The sequence below is a fragment of the Lolium rigidum genome, chromosome 1 (genome assembly GCF_022539505.1).
Source record: "Lolium rigidum isolate FL_2022 chromosome 1, APGP_CSIRO_Lrig_0.1, whole genome shotgun sequence".
In the NCBI taxonomy this organism is placed as follows: domain Eukaryota; kingdom Viridiplantae; phylum Streptophyta; class Magnoliopsida; order Poales; family Poaceae; genus Lolium; species Lolium rigidum.
The window spans coordinates 329398117-329417931 of record NC_061508.1 but is presented as its reverse complement, the minus strand read 5'-3'; the positions used below and the strand labels follow the sequence as shown (position 1 = coordinate 329417931).

The 19815-nt window shown below is 43.2% G+C and overlaps 1 protein-coding gene across 3 annotated transcripts; it reads right to left on the bottom strand.

Annotated features, from left to right (window-relative positions):
- Positions 1-10331: 10331 nt before the first annotated feature.
- LOC124699576 lies at positions 10332-14034 on the bottom strand. 3 transcript variants are annotated; one of them, XM_047231857.1, is made up of 8 exons: positions 13720-14034; positions 13553-13650; positions 12889-12942; positions 12105-12221; positions 11896-12024; positions 11547-11810; positions 11399-11470; positions 10332-10683 (listed from the first exon to the last, which is right to left on the bottom strand). In XM_047231857.1, the coding sequence occupies exons 3-8, from the start codon at positions 12910-12912 to the stop codon at positions 10540-10542; spliced, it is 750 nt and encodes a 249-aa protein (XP_047087813.1). In that variant the 5' UTR covers positions 12913-12942; positions 13553-13650; positions 13720-14034; the 3' UTR covers positions 10332-10539. The 3 variants fall into 3 exon arrangements, with proteins under 3 accessions (XP_047087813.1, XP_047087819.1, XP_047087825.1); XM_047231863.1 differs by lacking the exon at positions 12105-12221 and having other exon boundaries at positions 13720-14031; XM_047231869.1 differs by lacking the exon at positions 12105-12221 and having other exon boundaries at positions 12900-12942; positions 13720-14029.
- Between the last annotated feature and the right edge of the window lie 5781 nt (positions 14035-19815).

Genomic DNA, 19815 nt, shown 5'->3' with positions numbered 1-19815 from the left:
ATCATCAAAGTCAATGATGATGTTGATACATACGAAAAATGGTTTTAAGGCAAGGCGACCAATTATCTCTCATTCTACTCAATATAGTGGGTATGCTTGCAATCATGATAGAGCCACCTAAAGCCGATGGGCAAATTGAAGGGGTGGTTCCCATCGTGGATGGTGGGTTATATATCCTTCAATACGCCGATGATACAATTCTATTCATGGAACACGACCTATTTCTACTTAGGCATTCCGATTCATCTTCGGAGACTTACGTTGGCGGAATGGAAACAAGTCGAGGAAAGACTACAAAAATGTTTAAGTAGTTGGAATGGTAAATTGCCATCTCTGGGTGGAAGATTGGTCCTCGTTAATTCAGTACTAACTAATATGGTACAAGATATGATGGCATTCTTCCAACTACCTAAGGGGGTTTTGCATCGCTTGTATTATCTACGATCAAGATTCTTTTGGCAAGGGAATAGCGAGAAGAAGAAATACAGGTTACCTAAGAGGGGAGTTGTGTGTCGGCCAAAGGATCAAGGAGGGCTCGGTGTTCATGATCTTGAGGTTAAAGAACAGGGCTTTGCTTGGTAAAGGGCTCGCTAAACTTCTCACTGAAGAAGGGGTCTAGCAAACCATTTTGAAGAGAAAGTACGCCGGCTCAAAGAAAATATCCTAGGTCTTATGGAAACTAGAGGACTCACACTTTTGAGGCTGGCCTTATGGTGACGAAACGACACTTCTTCCCATTTTATTCTTTTTCTATCAAGGATGGGTCACAGGTAAGATTCTGGGAGGATAAGTGGCTCGGGGATTCCACTCTCCGAGAGCAATATTCGGCCTTATATAATATTGTGCGGCATGAGGAGACACCTTATCCAAGGTAATGGGGTCCTCGCCACCCTCTATGATGTTTACAAGGAATCTTGTTGGGCCAAGGCTAGCATCTTGAAATGACCTGCTACTGTGTTTGGCATCCATCCATCTAACGCAAGGGCCAGGTGAATTTCGTTTGAATCTAAATAAGAATGGAAAATTCTCAGTTGACTCCATTTATAAGGCTTTGATCCAACCTGTGGAGCAGGTATTCAATAATAAGCTTATTTGGAAGATGAAAATACATCTAAAGACAAAAAAAAATTGCATGGTATTTTCGTCGTGGGGTGGGGGGTCATCCTTACTAAAGACAACATTGCTAAACGCAACTGGCAAGGAAGTAAAACGTGTGTTTTTTGTCATCATGAGGAGATAATTAAATACTTATTAAGTACTTATTGTTCCAGTGCCGGTTCGCGAAATCTATATGGTCAATCATCCAAATGGGTTCTACCTTATATCCTCCACGTAGCATCACTAATATTTTTGGCAATTGGCTAATGGGGTGGATCGTAGGTTCAAAATACTTATTAGGGTGGGAGCAGTCGCTTTGGCTATGTAGAAATAACAAAATTTTTAATAACAAAAATGCTTCTCTCATGCAGGTTGTCTACCGGTGCACCAGTTAGCTCCATTCATGGTCATCGCTTCAGCGTATGGAGAATCGCGACCTCTTTACGGAGGGTTGTACACAGTTGACGGACACGGCGACGGATTTTATCATCCAACATCTCAGGATTGTTCCGCCGCACCCCTAGTGTTTCTAGCTGCGTCCTGCTATTTTTTTTTTTTGAGAATTCGGCAGGTGAGCTGCACGATATATTAATAGAAGAAGATTTGGCTCAGTTAATTAGGGAAACCGGGCCCAAAAAAACATACAGAGCGGCCGAGTTTATAAGGAAAACCGGCCCAAAAACCGCACAAATATCGGAGCCTCATCACCCACACGATACCAGACCGCCGACGACCAAACACACGCCACCAAACCCGGAGCCGCTGCTCCGACATCCCCTGCTCGGAGGAGAGCCGCAACGCCGCACGGCATGGACGTCTTGTAGCCCAAACTACCAAGGCGACCACCCGCAGACAACGAACGCCGCGCCAAAAGATCCGGGGCTGCTGATACGTCTCCAACGTATCGATAATTTCTTGTGTTCCATGCCACATTATTGATGTTATCTACATGTTTTATGCACACTTTATGTCATATTCGTGCATTTTCTGGAACTAACCTATTAACAAGATGCCGAAGTGCCGCTTGTCGTTTTCTCGCTGTTTTTGGTTTCGAAATCCTAGTAAAGAAATATTCTCGAATTGGACGAAATAAAAGCCGGAGGCCTATTTTCTCACGAAGCTTCCGGAAGACCGAAGACGAAACGAAGTGGGGCCACGGGGAGCCAAACCCTAGGGCGGCGCGGCCCCCCTTGGCCGCGCCGCCCGTCATCCGGGGCCCCCGTGCCCCCTCTCGACTTGCCCTTCCGCCTACTTAAAGCCTCCGTGACGAAACTTCCAGCACCGAGAGCCACGATACGGAAAACCTCACCGAGACGCCGTCGCCGCCGATCCCATCTCGGGGATCCTCGGAGATCGCCTCCGGCACCCTGCCGGAGAGGGGATTCATCTCCCGGAGGACTCTACGCCGCCATGGTCGCCTCCGGAGTGATGAGTGAGTAGTCTACCCCCGGACTATGGGTCCATAGCAGTAGCTAGATGGTTGTCTTCTCCCCATTGTGCTATCATTGTCGGATCTTGTGAGCTGCCTATCATGATCAAGATCATCTATCCGTAATTCTATATGTTGCGTTTGTTGGGATCCGATGAATAGAGAATACTTGTTATGTTGATTATCGAAGTTATGCTTATGTGTTATTTATGATCTTGCATGCTCTCCGTTACTAGTAGATGCTTTTAACTCCAAGAGGGAGTACTTATGCTCGATAGTGGGTTCATGCCTGTATTGACACCTGGGACAGTGACAGAAAGTTCTAAGGTTGTGTTGTGCTATTGCCACTAGGGATAAAACATTAGTGCTATGTTCAAGGATGTAGTCACTAGTTACATTACGCACCATACTTAATGCAATTGTCTGTTGCTTTGCAACTTAATACTGGAGGGGGTTCGGATGATAACCTGAAGGTGAACTTTTTAGGCATAGATGCAGTTGGATGGCGGTCTATGTACTTTGTCGTAATGCCCAATTAAATCTCACTATACTCATCATGATATGTATGTGCATTGTCATGCTCTCTTTATTTGTCAATTGCCCAACTGTAATTTGTTCACCCAACATGCTCGTTCGTCTTATGGGAGAGACACCTCTAGTGAACTGTGGACCCCGGTCCAATTCTCTTTACCGAAATACAATCTACCGCAATACTTGTTTTTACTCGTTTTCTCTGCAAACAATCATCTTCCACACAATACGGTTAATCTTTTGTTACAAGCAAGCCGGTGAGATTGACAACCTCACTGTTTCGTTGGGGCAAAGTACTTTGGTTGTGTTGTGCAGGTTCCACGTTGGCGCCGAATCTCCGGTGTTGCGCCGCACTACATCCCGCCGCCATCAACCTTCAACGTGCTTCTTGGCTCCTCCTGGTTCGATAAACCTTGGTTTCTTTTCGAGGGAAAACTTGCTGCTGTGCTCATCATACCTTCCTCTTGGGGTTGCCCAACGGACGTGTGAAATACACGCCATCAAGCATATTTTCTGGCGCCGTTGCCGGGGAGATCAAGACACGCTGCAAGGGGAGTCTCCACTTCCCAATCTCTTTACTTTGTTTTTGTCTTGCTTTATTTTATTTACTACTTTGTTTGCTGCATTATATCAAAACACAAAAAAATTAGTTGCTAGCTTTACTTTATTTGCTATCTTGTTTGCTATATCAAAAACACACAAAAAAATTAGTTACTTGTTTTACTTTACTTAATATCATGCATGTTTTTATATCACTAGTTAAGCATAATGGAAAACAACAAAAATATGAGAGATCTTTATGAACTTTATCTTGAATTAGGACATGATGTGTTTGAAGAGAGAATTAAAAAACCCATGGAACTTTATATGCATGCTAATGGGAATGTTATTACTATGGATGCTTTGAACACCATTGTTTCTAATGCTATGGAAAATTCTAAGCTTGGGGAAGCCGGCTCGATGAGCATGATCTTTTTAGTCCCCCAAGCATTGAGGAGGAAATTTTCTTTTATGATTACAATATGCCTCTTACACTTGATGAGAATAATAATGATAGCTACTTTGTTGAATTTGCTCCCACTACAACTAATAAAACTGATTATGCTTATGTGGAGAGTAATAATTTTATACATGAGACTCATGATAAGAATGCTTTATGTGATAGTTATAATGTTGAGTTTGCTCATGTTGCTACTGAAAGTTATTATGAGAGAGGAAAATATGGTTGTAGAAATTTTCATGTTACTAAAACACCTCTCTATGTGCTGAAATTTTTGAAGCTATACTTGTTTTATCTTCCTATGCTTGTTACTTTGCTCTTCATGAACTTGTTTATTTACAAGATTCCTATGCATAGGAAGCATGTTAGACTTAAATATGTTTTGAATTTGCCTCTTGATGCTCTCTTTTGCTTCACATACTATCTTTTGCGAGTGCATCATTAAAACCGCTCGAGCCCATCTTAACGGCTATAAAGAAAGAACTTTTTGGGAGATAACCCATGTGTTATTTTGCTACAGTATTTTGTTTTATATTTGTGTCTTGGAAGTTGTTTACTACTGTAGCAACCTCTCCTTATCTTAGTTTTATGTTTTGTTGTGCCAAGTAAAGTCTTTGATAGAAAAGTAAGTACTAGATTTGGATTACTGCGCAGAAACAGATTTCTTTGCTGTCACGAATCTGGGTCCACCTCCCTGTAGGTAGCTCAGAAAATTACGCCAATTTACGAGCATGATCCTCAGATATGTACGCAACTTTCATTCAATTTGAGCATTTTCATTTGAGCAAGTCTGGTGCCATTTTAAAATTCGTCAATACGAACTGTTCTGTTTTGACAGATTCTGCCTTTTATTTCGCATTGCCTCTTTTGCTATGTTGGATGAATTTCTTTGATCCATTAATGTCCAGTAGCATTATGCAATGTCCAGAAGTGTTAAGAATGATTGTGTCACCTCTGAATATGTCAATTTATATTGTGCACTAACCCTCTAATGAGTTGTTTCGAGTTTGGTGTGGAGGAAGTTTTCAAGGATCAAGAGAGGAGTATGATGCAACATGATCAAGAAGAGTGAAAGCTCTAAGCTTGGGGATGCACCCGGTGGTTCACCCCTGCATATATCAAGAAGACTCAAGCGTCTAAGCTTGGGGATGCCCAAGGCATCCCCTTCTTCATCGACAAATTATCAGGTTCCTCCCCTGAAACTATATTTTTATTCGGCCACATCTTATGTGCTTTTTCTTGGAGCGTCGGTTTGTTTTTGTTTTTTGTTTTGTTTGAATAAAATGGATCCTAGCATTCACTTTATGGGAGAGATACACGCTCCGCTGTAGCATATGGACAAATATGTCCTTGGTTTCTACTCATAGTATTCATGGCGAAGTTTCTCCTTCGTTAAATTGTTATATGGTTGGAATTGGAAAATGATACATGTAGTAATTGCTATAAATGTCTTGGGTAATGTGATACTTGGCAATTGTTGTGCTCATGTTTAAGCTCTTGCATCATATGCTTTGCACCCATTAATGAAGAAATACATAGAGCATGCTAAAATTTGGTTTGCATATTTGGTTTCTCTAAGGTCTAGATGATTTCTAGTATTGAGTTTGAACAACAAGGAAGACGGTGTAGAGTCTTATAATGTTTACAATATGTCTTTTATGTGAGTTTTGCTGTACCGTTCATCCTTGTGTTTGTTTCAAATAGCCTTGCTAGCCTAAACCTTGTATCGAGAGGGAATACTTCTCATGCATCCAAAATACTTGAGCCAACCACTATGCCATTTGTGTCCACCATACCTACCTATACTACATGGTATTTTCCCGCCATTCCAAAGTAAATTGCTTGAGTGCTACCTTTAAAATTCCATCATTTACCTTTGCAATATATAGCTCATGGGACAAATAGCTTAAAAACTATTGTGGTATTGAATATGTAATTATGCACTTTATCTCTTATTAAGTTGCTTGTTGTGCGATAACCATGTTTATCGGGGAACGCCATCAACTCATTGTTGAATTTCATGTGAGTTGCTATGCATGTTCGTCTTGTCCGAAGTAAGGGCGATCTACACCGAGTTGAATGGTTTGAGCATGCATATTGTGAGAGAAGAACATTGGGCCGCTAACTAAAGCCATGATTCATGGTGGAAGTTTCAGTTTTGGACAAATATCCTCAAATCTCTAATGAGAAAAGAATTAATTGTTGTCAAATGCTTAAAGCATTAAAAGAGGAGTCCATTATCTCGTTGTCTATGTTGTCCCGGTATGGATGTCTAAGTTGAGAATAATCAAAAGCGAGAAATCCAAATGCGAGCTTTCTCCTTAGACCTTTGTACAGGCGGCATAGAGGTACCCCTTTGTGAAACTTGGTTAAAGCATATGTATTGCGGTGATAATCCGGGTAGTCCAAGCTAATTAGGACAAGGTGCGGGCACTATTAGTACACTATGCATGAGGCTTGCAACTTATAAGATATAATTTACATGATGCATATGCTTTATTACTACCGTTGACAAAATTGTTTCATGTTTTCAAAATCAAAGCTCTAGCACAAATATAGCAATCGATGCTTTTCCTCTATGAGGACCATTCTTTTACTTTCAATGTTGAGTCAGCTTCACCTATTTCTCTCCACCTCAAGAAGCAAACACTTGTGTGAACTGTGCATTGATTCCTACATACTTGCTTATTGCACTTATTATGTTACTCTATGTTGACAATATCCATGAGATATACATGTTACAAGTTGAAAGCAACCGCTGAAACTTAATCTTCTTTTGTGTTGCTTCAATACCTTTACTTTGAATTATTGCTTTATGAGTTAACTCTTATGCAAGACTTATTGATGCTTGTCTTGAAGTGCTATTCATGAAAAGTCTTTGCTTTATGATTCACTTGTTTACTCATGTCATACACATTGTTTTGATCGCTGCATTCACTACATATGCTTTAGAAATAGTATGATCAAGTTTATGATGGCATGTCACTCCAGAAATTATCTTTGTTATCGTTTTACACCGCTCGGGACGAGCGTAACTAAGCTTGGGGATGCCGATACGTCTCCAACGTATCGATAATTTCTTGTGTTCCATGCCACATTATTGATGTTATCTACATGTTTTATGCACACTTTATGTCATATTCGTGCATTTTCCGGAACTAACCTATTAACAAGATGCCGAAGTGCCGATTCTTGTTTTCTCGCTGTTTTTGGTTTCAGAAATCCTAGTAAAGAAATATTCTCGGAATTGGACGAAATAAAAGCCCGGAGGCCTATTTTCTCACGAAGCTTCCGAAGACCGAAGACGAAACGAAGTGGGGCCACAGGGGAGCCAAACCCTAGGGCGGCGCGGCCCCCCTTGGCCGCGCCGCCCGTCATCCGGGGCCCCCGTGCCCCCTCTCGACTTGCCCTTCCGCCTACTTAAAGCCTCCGTGACGAAACTTCCAGCACCGAGAGCCACGATACCGAAAACCTTACCGAGACGCCGTCGCCGCCGATCCCATCTCGGGGATCCTCGGAGATCGCCTCCGGCACCCCGCCGAGAGGGGATTCATCTCCCGGAGGACTCTACGCCGCCATGGTCGCCTCCGGAGTGATGAGTGAGTAGTCTACCCCCGGACTATGGGTCCATAGCAGTAGCTAGATGGTTGTCTTCTCCCCATTGTGCTATCATTGTCGGATCTTGTGAGCTGCCTATCATGATCAAGATCATCTATCTCGTAATTCTATATGTTGCGTTTGTTGGGATCCGATGAATAGAGAATACTTGTTATGTTGATTATCGAAGTTATGCTTATGTGTTATTTATGATCTTGCATGCTCTCCGTTACTAGTAGATGCTCCGGCCAAGTAGATGCTTTTAACTCCAAGAGGGAGTACTTATGCTCGATAGTGGGTTCATGCCCGCATTGACACCCGGGACGAATGACGTGAAAGTTCTAAGGTTGTGTTGTGCTCGTTGCCACTAGGGATAAAACATTAGTGCTATGTTCAAGGATGTAGTCACTAGTTACATTACGCACCATACTTAATGCAATTGTCCGTTGCTTTGCAACTTAATACCGGAGGGGGTTCGGATGATAACCCGAAGGTGGACTTTTTAGGCATAGATGCAGTTGGATGGCGGTCTATGTACTTTGTCGTAATGCCCAATTAAATCTCACTATACTCATCATGATATGTATGTGCATTGTCATGCTCTCTTTATTTGTCAATTGCCCAACTCGTAATTTGTTCACCCAACATGCTCGTTCGTCTTATGGGAGAGACACCTCTAGTGAACTCGTGGAACCCGGTCCAATTCTCTTTATCGAAATACAATCTATCGCAATACTTGTTTTTACCGTTTTCTCTCGCAAACAATCATCTTCCACACAATACGGTTAATCCTTTGTTACAGACAAGCCGGTGAGATTGACAACCTCACCGTTTCGTTGGGGCAAAGTACTTTGGTTGTGTTGTGCGAGTTCCACGTTGGCGCCGGAATCTCTCGGTGTTGCGCCGCACTACATCCCGCCGCCATCAACCTTCAACGTGCTTCTTGGCTCCTCCTGGTTCGATAAACCTTGGTTTCTTTCTGAGGGAAAACTTGCTGCTGTGCTCATCATACCTTCCTCTTGGGGTTGCCCAACGAACGTGTGAAATACACGCCATCAGCTGCCGCCCCGTCATGCCAGCCACACTGACCGGCCCGTCGTGTAGGCCAGGTCGACGAGCTCGCTACCCACGTAGCACCAACACGCCACCCATGCCTTGCTAGACCGTGAAGTCATCGCTGCAAGACCATCCGAGGCCGCTGCGTCGGCGCACGTCAACCGTCCGCCCCCCCCCCCGGCATCCACCACCCTCGACGACAAGGCAACCATGCACAGCTGCCACACATCTACCACACCACGAGGGACACAGACTCCAAAAGCGGCGCCTTCAAGAAGGTAATGGCACAGTGTGTCGCCGCCGCCCACTCCGAGGAGCAGAGGTTTTCACCCGTAGAACGCATCAACTCGCGACGACAGGAGACCAAGCTCCCTGATGAATCCCTCTACAGGGAGAATGGTACCAAGGGGCACCGCCAACATCGGCAATGGTGCGAAGCTTTCGCCTAGAGTGGCAACGCAGTCGTCAGGCCCATCGTAGGCCCTGGCAGTAGGCGTGGCCAGCCGAGCAGGGGACCTTGTTGCCGTCAACCAAACACCCACCACACGCCTGAGTAGCGAACCCAGCCAGACCGCTGCAGGAGGCAGCAGCCGCGTCCTGCTAGTTTCAATGTATCTATTATACTTGCTTCGTTTGGTTTGCGGTTGTGTGCATCTTAGCCATGCAGAGACCGGAAGTAATGAAATCGCCATTTATTAAAAAAAACTATTTATATGTTGTGGTCAATTATTTCTCAATTTTGTTCTCTTATATGCAAGATTCATCGGAGATTTAGTCTGCAAGCCTGATATTTATTTGGGCTCTAGGTTGTGAACTTCAGGAGAAAGATGGAAACTCGAATTGTGCAGATATATTTTGCATTTCTAGCAGCAAAGGAAGCATCAATGCATTGTCAGATCAAAGCTGCATATTTATGCCTCGGTTGTTCACATCACATAATCTCAACCTTTCGTGCCACAGCATGTCTTTGTTCTAATTTAGGCTTCCGATATTGACTATCAGTCTATGGTCTAAGTAGCGGACGAGGATTTTGTGCACATGGGAGTCAGTGCTCCCTTCACTTTTGGATTTTTAAAAATTTTAGATTCTCATATTTCTCTGCTTTCAAGAATTATGACATTAAATATCACTACCCCAGACAGGAATATTCCTGACGGCCGATTTCCGTCGGAAATAACCCGAATTCCGTCAGGAATACGTATTCGTGACGGTCTCCGTCAGGAACCAGCCGTCGGTAATAAGGTGTCAGGAAAGATGCTCATTGCTGACGGTGACCGACGGGAAAGAGTATTCCTGACGAATTTTCCTGACGTTGCACGGGAGCCACGGAAAGAAACATTCCCGTCGGTCTGAGCGTCAGGAAAGCCCGTCAGAGACCACGGCCGTCAGGAATTCGCAATAAACCCTGACGCTCTAGCTCTACGTCAGGAAGCATGTTCAGCCTTCAGGAAAGCACATTTTGGGTGCTCCAGCACAAACGTCAGGAATGTAAGCCATCCGTCAGGAATGTGCGTGCTGAAGCATTTCCCAAATGGAGCCCAAAAATCAATTGGAAAACATAAAAATTGACATCGATATATAAATATATTTTGCCATTATCAAATCACCACACAAATCAGATTCACAAATCACATTCAATACATTTTTCTCATTGAACAAAATATCACACAGTATTCCATAATGACACGTACTATATCCATAACAGCCACTTGTTTTTGGCAACATAGAGAAGAAGCAAATATAGAAACATTCAGGTTCACAACTACTCACAAAAGAAAGTCAAATTCCAACATGGTAGCTACATGTGTAACTGCTATATTAATGCTTATTATTCATCCAAGAAAGGTGACTCCTCCCTTGCATGAGTTGTATGAAGCTGGCCTGATGGGGTCGTATCACTTTGCTCTGCGGCACGAGACGATGCCATCACTTGAGTGCCGCCATTTTCTGTAGATGGTGAAGATTGATTCACCTACAAAAACCAACATGAAGAAACGTTGTTTTAAATTGTGCTAGTAACAGTACAAGTACAGTTCTGTAACTTTGAAGTAGTTATATACCCTGCATACATATAGGTACTAGATGGTATGCATAAGTACAAGTACAGTTCTGTAACTTTGTAGTTATATACCCTGCATACATATAGGTAGTAGATGGTATGCATACGACATGTACTATGCAGCAGTAATACTAATAGAATAAATAACTAGAACTTAAGGAGGATTGGCTTTCTAGTGCAATGACCAAGATAATACAATCAAGCATCGGTCCCTTAGGCAGTACTAGATGGTCTGCATGCATATCATGGAATCTAGTACGTACATGTTAATTATGGATGCTTGGTATGGAAATGAACATGACAACTACTCACCTACACAGAAATCGCTAGTATATATACGTCTGTTCATTCTAGAAAGCGCATAGATATCACACCGCATATTGTTCAGAACATGACACAGGTGACATTTTCAAGAATTCCATCACTGCCTACTAAACTCCCAAAATTTCAATGATCTGTAGATTGATTCATTACTCGTGAGAAAAACAAAAAAGAAACTGCAGTCAGGGTACCCATGATTTGCATTTGCTGCTGCAAGGTGCTTCTCAAACAAAAAGCTATTGAAACAGCAGCAGCGCACCTCACGCAACTAATAAAAAGATGGATACTATTGGTTTTTAGTACTTACATGCACACCATCTTCCATCGAGTCATCTTGAAGGTCTTCCGGGACAGGAAGTCCAGCATTGGTATAAAAAACCTGTTGTGCTCAAGTATTAGTTCAGGTTAATTTGGGCAACTGAGAATTCACAATATATGCATATCAGAGAACTTACTCTCATATGTTTAGCATAATTCTTATTTTTCTTTTCCAATAATGTGTTTCTCCTCAACAAATCTTGATACGACATGGAGTTTGCTGGCTTTATGTTGCTTCTTTTAGCAGCAGCAACAACTTCTGACTTCCTGAATGCGCCATCACCTATCAGAAACCGTCCATGAGGCATGCCACCACCGGTGGAGTACAGTACAGCGGGATCAAGATCACGCTCCTGCCAATCTTCTGGATATGCACTTTTAAGACCCTTCTCGTAGTCATCCTTGCAACATGATAAAAAGCATATAACGTTTCAGATTACTACAGATAGTCCTATTGAAGAAAGAGCAAAGTTCGGTGTAACTTACAAGGCGCTTTTTAGCCTTCAGGTTCTCGATGGAGGTGTTGCTACCATTCTCTTTATACTTCTTAGCTCCTACTTTCATGCACTTGTAAGTGTTCATGGTTGTTGCTTGTTCAGGCCCAAATGTCTTTCCCTGCATATGAAACCATGATGTTTTATCACGCTGCCACATCTAGAACTACAAAAAAACACATGAAACCGAAGGTGACTCACAATGTACTCTTTGGTGCAAGCGAAATTTCGAGATCCACCTCTGTTTTGTGCAACATCGTCTAGTGATGATGTGTGTGAGAGTTTGCCAAGCCCACGAGATTTAAAGTATTCTTGTACCTATAGAAATTCATCGGCAAGGATGAATTGCTAGGCAGCAGCTCATGTATCAGCTGAAGCGTATCATTATAAGCAGATTCGGATTGGTTGTTCATTGACTTTATGGTCAACAACCGTGTATGGCAGACATAGTTGACTGGCTTGTGTTTTCATGCACCAACTCTTTCACACTATCAAGCATCCTATAAAAAGCTTTGGCAGATTCTATTGGTTCCTCTCCTACTAGAGGGTTAGAAGCAGCTAAGTCAGTCATCATATCGTCCATCCTATCATTATCATCCACATCAGCACCTCCATGGTCTGTTTGATGGACACCCTCACCATGTTCTGTCCAAACATTGTAATTCCGCTTGAAACCAAAGCCACACAAATCTAACTCCACATCATCTCTATCCTTCGTAATATAGTTACGACAGTCTGCGCATGGACATTTGATCTTTCCATTCTGCACTACATTGGCTTGAGCAGAGAAAGCAAAATCTAAGAATTCTTTTGTGTTTTCATACCACTCATCTGTTGATTTACCACGTTTCCAACCACTATACATCCAACCTCAATCATTCTGTTTTTTACAATTAATAAAATATTGCAACCAAATATCAGAATGCAGCAACGAAATGGAAATAAAAAATTATAAACATAAAGGAATGCCATATCACATCCATACCGAAGTTTCACCATCAGCAGCCATGGCACGTCAGCACACTTGGAGCGATCTTGCCTGCCAAGGACAAACATATTAGATTACTAATTGCCTTTATTCAGAAAAAATAAAGATTTAGAGTACATGTGTAGACGCGACTACTGGAACGCAATCGAGCAAAACTTACTACATTAGTAAAGCGTGTGATCTGCAGTGCAATCATATAAAAATCACTCATCTGACCATAAGGATAAAATAATCAAGGCCTGCTCTCTACTAATGAGTGAGTTGCAATGGGATCACTAAACAATGTTCTCAATGGCATCATTACAATGCAGTAAAAGGTGGTATCATAAACAATGGCAGCAATGGCATCAGTAAACCGTAAGTTAATATTAGATATTCTTGACCATGCTCTACAAACCAATGATCTTGACTTTCCTCTAAATAAACAAAGACTTGGAAGTTAACTAATCAACACAACTACCTAATCAGCTGCAGATTGCCATTCATCGCAACCTGACTTGAATTATTCAGGGTGCTGTTGTTGTAACTTATACATGGGACGGATCTGGAGGTAAAGGTGATTCCCAGTTTCCTTGTTTACATTCAGTTTCATCTACTAAAATATTACATACATGCCCAACTGCCCTATTTGCTGCTTGAGTTGATAGTCAGTATGATGTACCTGAAGCAGGAAAGAAGAGATGGTGCACAGGCAAGCGACGGAAGGGGGCGCGTAGTTTGCAGTGAGGACCGGAGTAGATCGATTCGTCAGCCGCTGAACTGAAATCAGGAAAAAAAATTCTGAGAAAGAGAGGAGAGATTAAGAGCAGAAGAAGATCAGATATTTACCTGGAGGGGCGATGTAGATCAGATCGAGGGGAGCCGGAGAGGATCGATGCGGAGCAGGTGGTTCGCTGGAAATTAGGCAGGCGTGGCGTCCTCCCAGCCTGGTCAGTGGAGGGAAGGAGTTCGCGTGGTGTTGCGGCTTTCCGGAGGAGGGCCCGGTGGCTGGACAGGGGAGCTTCTACGCGGACGACGATGCGGCGTCGGCGCAGTTCGCCATGGACGGGGCGGCGTAGCTCGGTCGTGAGGGGAGTGGACAGTTCGATGAACTAGCTAGGGATTGACTATAAGTTCATGGTTCTTTCCTGACGCTGGGCTCGGTCCACGTCGCGAGAGCCCACTCTTTGGCGCGAAGGGCCCAATAATTTCATCAGTTCCGCGCGCACAATGGTCCGCGAGCAGCCAAAAATCAGTCGCGACGGAAAGGAACCGCTCGACACGAAAGAAAAAGACGCTCGCGACGGTTCGAAACAATCGTGAAGGTTATCGACCCGTACGTCGCGGATGTTTCCAGCTTTCGCGTCAATCCCACGTCCACGTCGGGAAACGGCTCGCTCTCGCGACGGACCGTTCGGGGCCGTCGAGAACGTGCCCGGACGTCAGGATTTTCCTCGTTTCGGGTAGTGTATGTAAATAGATGTGTATACGAGGATTGGAATCAAAAAAGTCTCGTCAAAAAATATATTATATTTTGGGAGATGCAAAAAAGACAAATTTCTGACTAATTTAGAGTCAAAATTTTGTCTTTTTTATATTTTCCAAAATACAAAGTATATTTTAATGGGACTTTTTTAACTACACTCCTCGTGTCTAAATCTATCTACATATTTAATGTCATAATTTTTTAAGACATAAAAGAGCAAGGTTTTGAAAATTTTCAAAAATCCAAAAGTTCAAGGAGCACTTGTGCTCATGTGCACATGGTACTTTCCGCTAAGTAGCTTTCTATAAGCCACATGGGTGTATCCGAAGTGCAGACTAAATTCAGCATTGTTTTGTCAATATAAGCAGAACTGGAGCCATCGTCAGTGTTCAGTGCATACTGTCAGGAAGGCAGCTAACTCAACTGTATGTAGGTACTGCGGTACTTTTTGTTTACAAACTGACGCATGTATAAACTAATCTGGTAGGTTGTGTTAATAATGAACCACCTACTCCCTGTACACTCAATATACAGTCTATATGTTGTTTATTCTTAATGCTGGTCTCGTGAGATTTAAGAACCCATTTTATACGAGATGAGTTCTCTAAGCTTTAGTAAATCAGTACGTTTGTTAGAAAGGATTCAGAATATGAATTTCACTATCTCATTCACACATAATCTCATCTACAATCTCCATTTTCTTCCTTGGCATTAACAACGTAACTTCGCTTCCGAATACAAGTGGATATGATATTTCAAATCAACTGTAACTCCTCAGAAATTAAATATTTTTTTGTGTTTCATGCTTCATTTTTATTTGCATTTCAACAACAATCCAGATTTTTTTACCAGCTCTACAAATTATTTTAGGGCATTTATTTTAAAATTATGTAACCGATACTTCCACAATAACGCGTTGGGATCATCTAGTTCTAATAGCTTTATACTCCAAGTTTCTATAGAACCATAGAAACATATTTTCTAGACATTTTAAGACACGGCCCTTGCGAGGGCCACATCGCTAGTTCAATTTTTTTTTTGCATGTAGCCAATTATGTACACTATAATCGTGAAAATATACAACCGAAATAACGTATATTTTAAGTGCAGCAAAATGATAATTTTGTACGAGAAGAATACAATGATTTTGTGGGCGTTGATACTTTTGTTATCACTTCTTGTGTACTTTGCATCTTGCGGCATGGTGGGATGAAGCGGCTCGGGTTAACATTACATGACCGCGTTCATGACATTTGCTCCACACTTGACGTGCAACTCGTATTGCACAAGTCGCTTTGCGGGTGTCTGTCTCTTTCACCATAGTTAAGGTTCAGTTTACATTAGTGGCTTGACAACAACTGTATCAACGTTGTGGTTCTTGCTCGTAGCTAGATCGGATCTTACTCGAAACCCCAAGCCACGTAAAATATGCAAATAAAATTAGAGACGTCTAACTTGTTTTTGCAGGGGTTGGTGATGTGATATGGCCATGATGTGATTATGATAATATTTGATGTATGAGATGATCCTTATTGTCTGGCAACCGGCAGGAGCCTTATGGTTGTCTTTAAATTTTGTTTCACATCATATTGTAATAGTTGTTACAAGCGGTGGACAACCATCAAGATGGCGCCATTGACCTTGACGCCTCATCGACGATGATCATTACAAGAAAAGTTCTCATCCTCAACGTTAAATTTTCGTTAGGTATGGGCCCTTTTTCGTCGCCTATGGGCCTAACCCAACAATATGAGTTATGTGGTCCATACTGCATCAGGAAAAGGCCTACCACGATTTTTTCAGTGCGTCGTGTTTGGGCGCCCTTTGGCCACGAAAAATCGGACCGCTGCAGAAGAGTTTTCGGGAGGCCGTTGACTGCTGACGTCATGCAAACTGACACGTGTCAGACACCGTTAACTCTCAGTTAACGCTGTTAACCGGCTGAAACCCCGTGGTAGATGGTAGGCCCACACAAGGTCGTCCCATTTAGTTTGCGTGCCGGGCCAGCTGACTTAGTTTGACCGGGCAACTATATAACTGGGCTGGGCTATTAGGTACGTGGGCCAGGCCTAACCTCTTAGGTTGACTGGTCAAAACTTAAATCGGCCGGCCCACTAAACACGTGGGACAGGCCGAATGCCTTCGTTTGACCGGTCAAAAGGATAGCTGGGCGGGCCCACTGAACAAGTGGGCCGAGCCAAATGTCTTTGTTTGACCGATCAACACGATAAATGGGCCGGCCTAATAGTCATGTGGGCCGGGCCGAATGTCTTCTTTTGACTGGTCAACACGATAATGGGTCGGCCCAATAGTCATGTGAGCCGGGCCGAATGTCTTTGTTTGACCGATCAACTGGCAAACCGGATCGGCCAATAAGCATGTGGATCGAGCCAAATGTCTTTGTTTGACCGGTCCACAGACAAACGGGCCAGCCCAATAAGCATGTGGGTCCCGAATGTCTTTGTTTGATCGGTCAACAGGATAAACAGGCCGGCCAAATAAGCACATGGGGCCCACTTTCCTGTTATCGGGCCGGTCCAGTTAGTAAGTGGGGTCCACCTTAAAGCCTGTGGACTGGCCCAATAAGTAAGTGGATCGGCCCAAAAAATAATAGTGGGACCCACTTACAATAAGTGGCCCGGTCTAGTAAGTAAGTGCTAGGGCCTTGATCATTTGACTAGTCAACTTGCATTCTGGGCCCGTCCAGTTAGGCTTATGAGAAGGCTCATTAAATTTTATGGACCTGCTAAACTAATTACGAAAGCCAATTAAAGTTAAAAGCGGATATCAAATGATATAACCAATTATATACACATTCTATCTAGCATTCTGTCCAAAATAAAATAATTAGAAAAATTACAAGGCAATTAATACCCAAATAAAAAAATTACAATCATGGAAGGCTTCTATTAGCATCATCAATAACACGCTGATATTTGGCAATCGCCTTGATTAAATCTTGTGTACTCTTTTTCAACATATCAGATCTTAGAACAGCAACACCATGTCTTTCATACAGTACAGCCTTGAGATATTTAGTACTTGATGAAAGAAATGGTCTAGATTGATCGCTATGGGAGGCGACGTTCCCGTCGACAGCGAGACACATGTGATGACTTTGTCAATTTCAAGATTCAATCTATCGACTCAATCTTTCGGAAGTGCTTACAGAGGTAGGGTGTGCGGTGTGTGTATGTGAACGTTTACGTTTGTGCTGTGTTTCTAAAAATATTTCTAAAAAAAGTAGATGCTTAGAATGACAGCGGTTTACAAACTTGTATTACTCCCTCCGATTCATATTAATTGACTTCAATATGGATGTATCTAGAACTGAAATATGTCTAGATACATCCATATTAGAGTCAATTAATATGAACTGGAGGAGTAATAAGGAGCTAGAGAATTCGTTGTTTGATATTTGATGTACTTGTTACAGTTGAATTAACAATAAAAAAATGCGTTCGTTGCCTGAAACTATCTCTTTTTTTTTTTAAACAACCATATATATTCATTGGATAATCCTTTTACAGAGATTATACATATAGTCACGACACGAGACAAATATACATGTCAAGCAACTTTGCACAAGGAACTCCACAAGAAGTAAAATTACAATTTCACTCTTAGGAAAACCCGTGCCTCGCCGAAACATCGTCCATCGTCCTTCGCCGCCACCATGGTAGCACCGAAAAAAGAGGCGAATAGCCGCCGTACCTAGATCTGGGAGAGCACCATCGCATTCAAGGATGCTTTTTGAGCCGATGAACCGGGCCGCCGCAAACGACGAACCCGAGACTTTGTGGCACGTCGGCCGGGGATCTTCCCCGTGGTCACCAAATCCCAACACCGTCAACTTCACCCGACATAGTCGAAGAAGAGAAACGCCGCCGCCTGCCGTCATCCACGCGCCCAACTGCAAGCCAACACACACAACTGCAGTAGTCGGTGCGATCAACACCCACGAGAGTGCCGAACACCAACCACCGGACACAATTCTCACCAGATCTAGAGACCGGCGAGACAACCAGGCCACCTGCCCCACGACGCTGCCGGTTAGAGCGACACCGAGACGGAGGAAGAGCAGAGGCAGATTATTTCGACGCGGCGCAGTCTCCTCCATAGAAGCAGCACCTCAAGAAAGCACTAGGCCAACCCACTACAGGCCGGAGCCGTTACTCCGGGTCCCCACCCCCTCCCGTCGCCGGAGCGGCCGACGGAGGAGGCAGGGACCGGCGAGTTGGCTGCTGTAGTTGGGGGCAGCGCCGCCGAGTTCCCTTTCGCTGGAGCGGTTCCAAGGCAGCGAAACCGCCCTCGTCTCGGAAAATTGCGTTCTGCCGAAAACGACTCCTGAAACCATCTCTATGTGTGTGTGACTCTGTTCTCTGCATCAGTATTGTCTTCTCCTCTGCTTTTCCTCTACTCCCGTGTGCTCCATGGGCGTACCCAGCGGGTGGGCCGAGGGGGCCGTGGCCCACCCAGAATTTTTGAGAATTTTCTTTTACATACTGCGGGTCGGACTGACTAGAACCTGGTCGAAATCTCTTTCCGTTTCTCGCAATGGCGGACCTATCGGGGGCGATCAGGGACGGCCGCCCCTGGTCTCTCGGCTCGGAGCAGGGCATCCCACCTCAGCAGGTCTGCATCTCGGGCGGACGGCCGGCCGCCATTAACGAACAGACAAATAGCTTCGGTTTGTTTTCCCTTCCAAGCGGTACATGTTGAGGATGAGAAAGGAAATTGGGCTGCAGTGCTACACATGTGGGCTCAAGTGAAAGGCCCATTCATATTTTTTAACTGTCCAAAGTCCAAACACATGCACCAGGCGCTGCCTCCTGGCTCTGTCGTGCCAATCGAAAAAATTCCCCACGCATTCCTTCCAAACTTTCAATGACACTGCTGAGAAAATGGTTCATCGATGTTTACAAAATATTTACTCTTCTAGACCTCATGTTCGTAAAAAATTTACATGGCTTAAAAATGGTTCACACTTAAAAAATTGTCTCATGGATGTTTACAAAATATTTACGTTTCAATTTTTTATTTCATGACTAATAAAAAAAGGGTTAATGTCTTGGAAAATTGTTTTACTTTTCTTAAACATGTACAGGCTACTGTGGATCTATGACGGCCACAGGTGGGCACAGTCTCCTGGACCTAAAACATATTCTATGTATTTTTTCGGATTGAGCATGTAGTTTCGCACAGATTCATCTATTTTTCTTCCATCCAAGACTGTGTTGCGTACATCTCTGAATTTTGTTACATCCAAGTACCTTTTTATTACATGTAAGCACTATTTTAGTACATCTAACAAGCAGTTGGAGATCTCTGATTTTTTGTACATCTAACTACTTTTTTTACACCTAATTAACATTTTGTTACATCTAATTAGTATTTTTTTACATCTAATTAGCTTCAAGCATTGGGGAAGAACTATTTTGTCAATAGCATAGGATGTA

Bases quoted from the DNA above. Each gene is read 5' to 3' on its own strand.
- LOC124699576 (XM_047231857.1), bottom strand. From the start codon at position 12,912: ATGGCTGCTGATGGTGAAACTTCG. The intron at 12,025-12,104 runs GTGAGTCACCTT...TTTCATATGCAG, and splicing joins CTTGCACCAAAGAGTACATT to GGAAAGACATTTGGGCCTGA. The intron at 11,471-11,546 runs GTAAGTTCTCTG...TGAGCACAACAG, and splicing joins ATTATGCTAAACATATGAGA to GTTTTTTATACCAATGCTGG.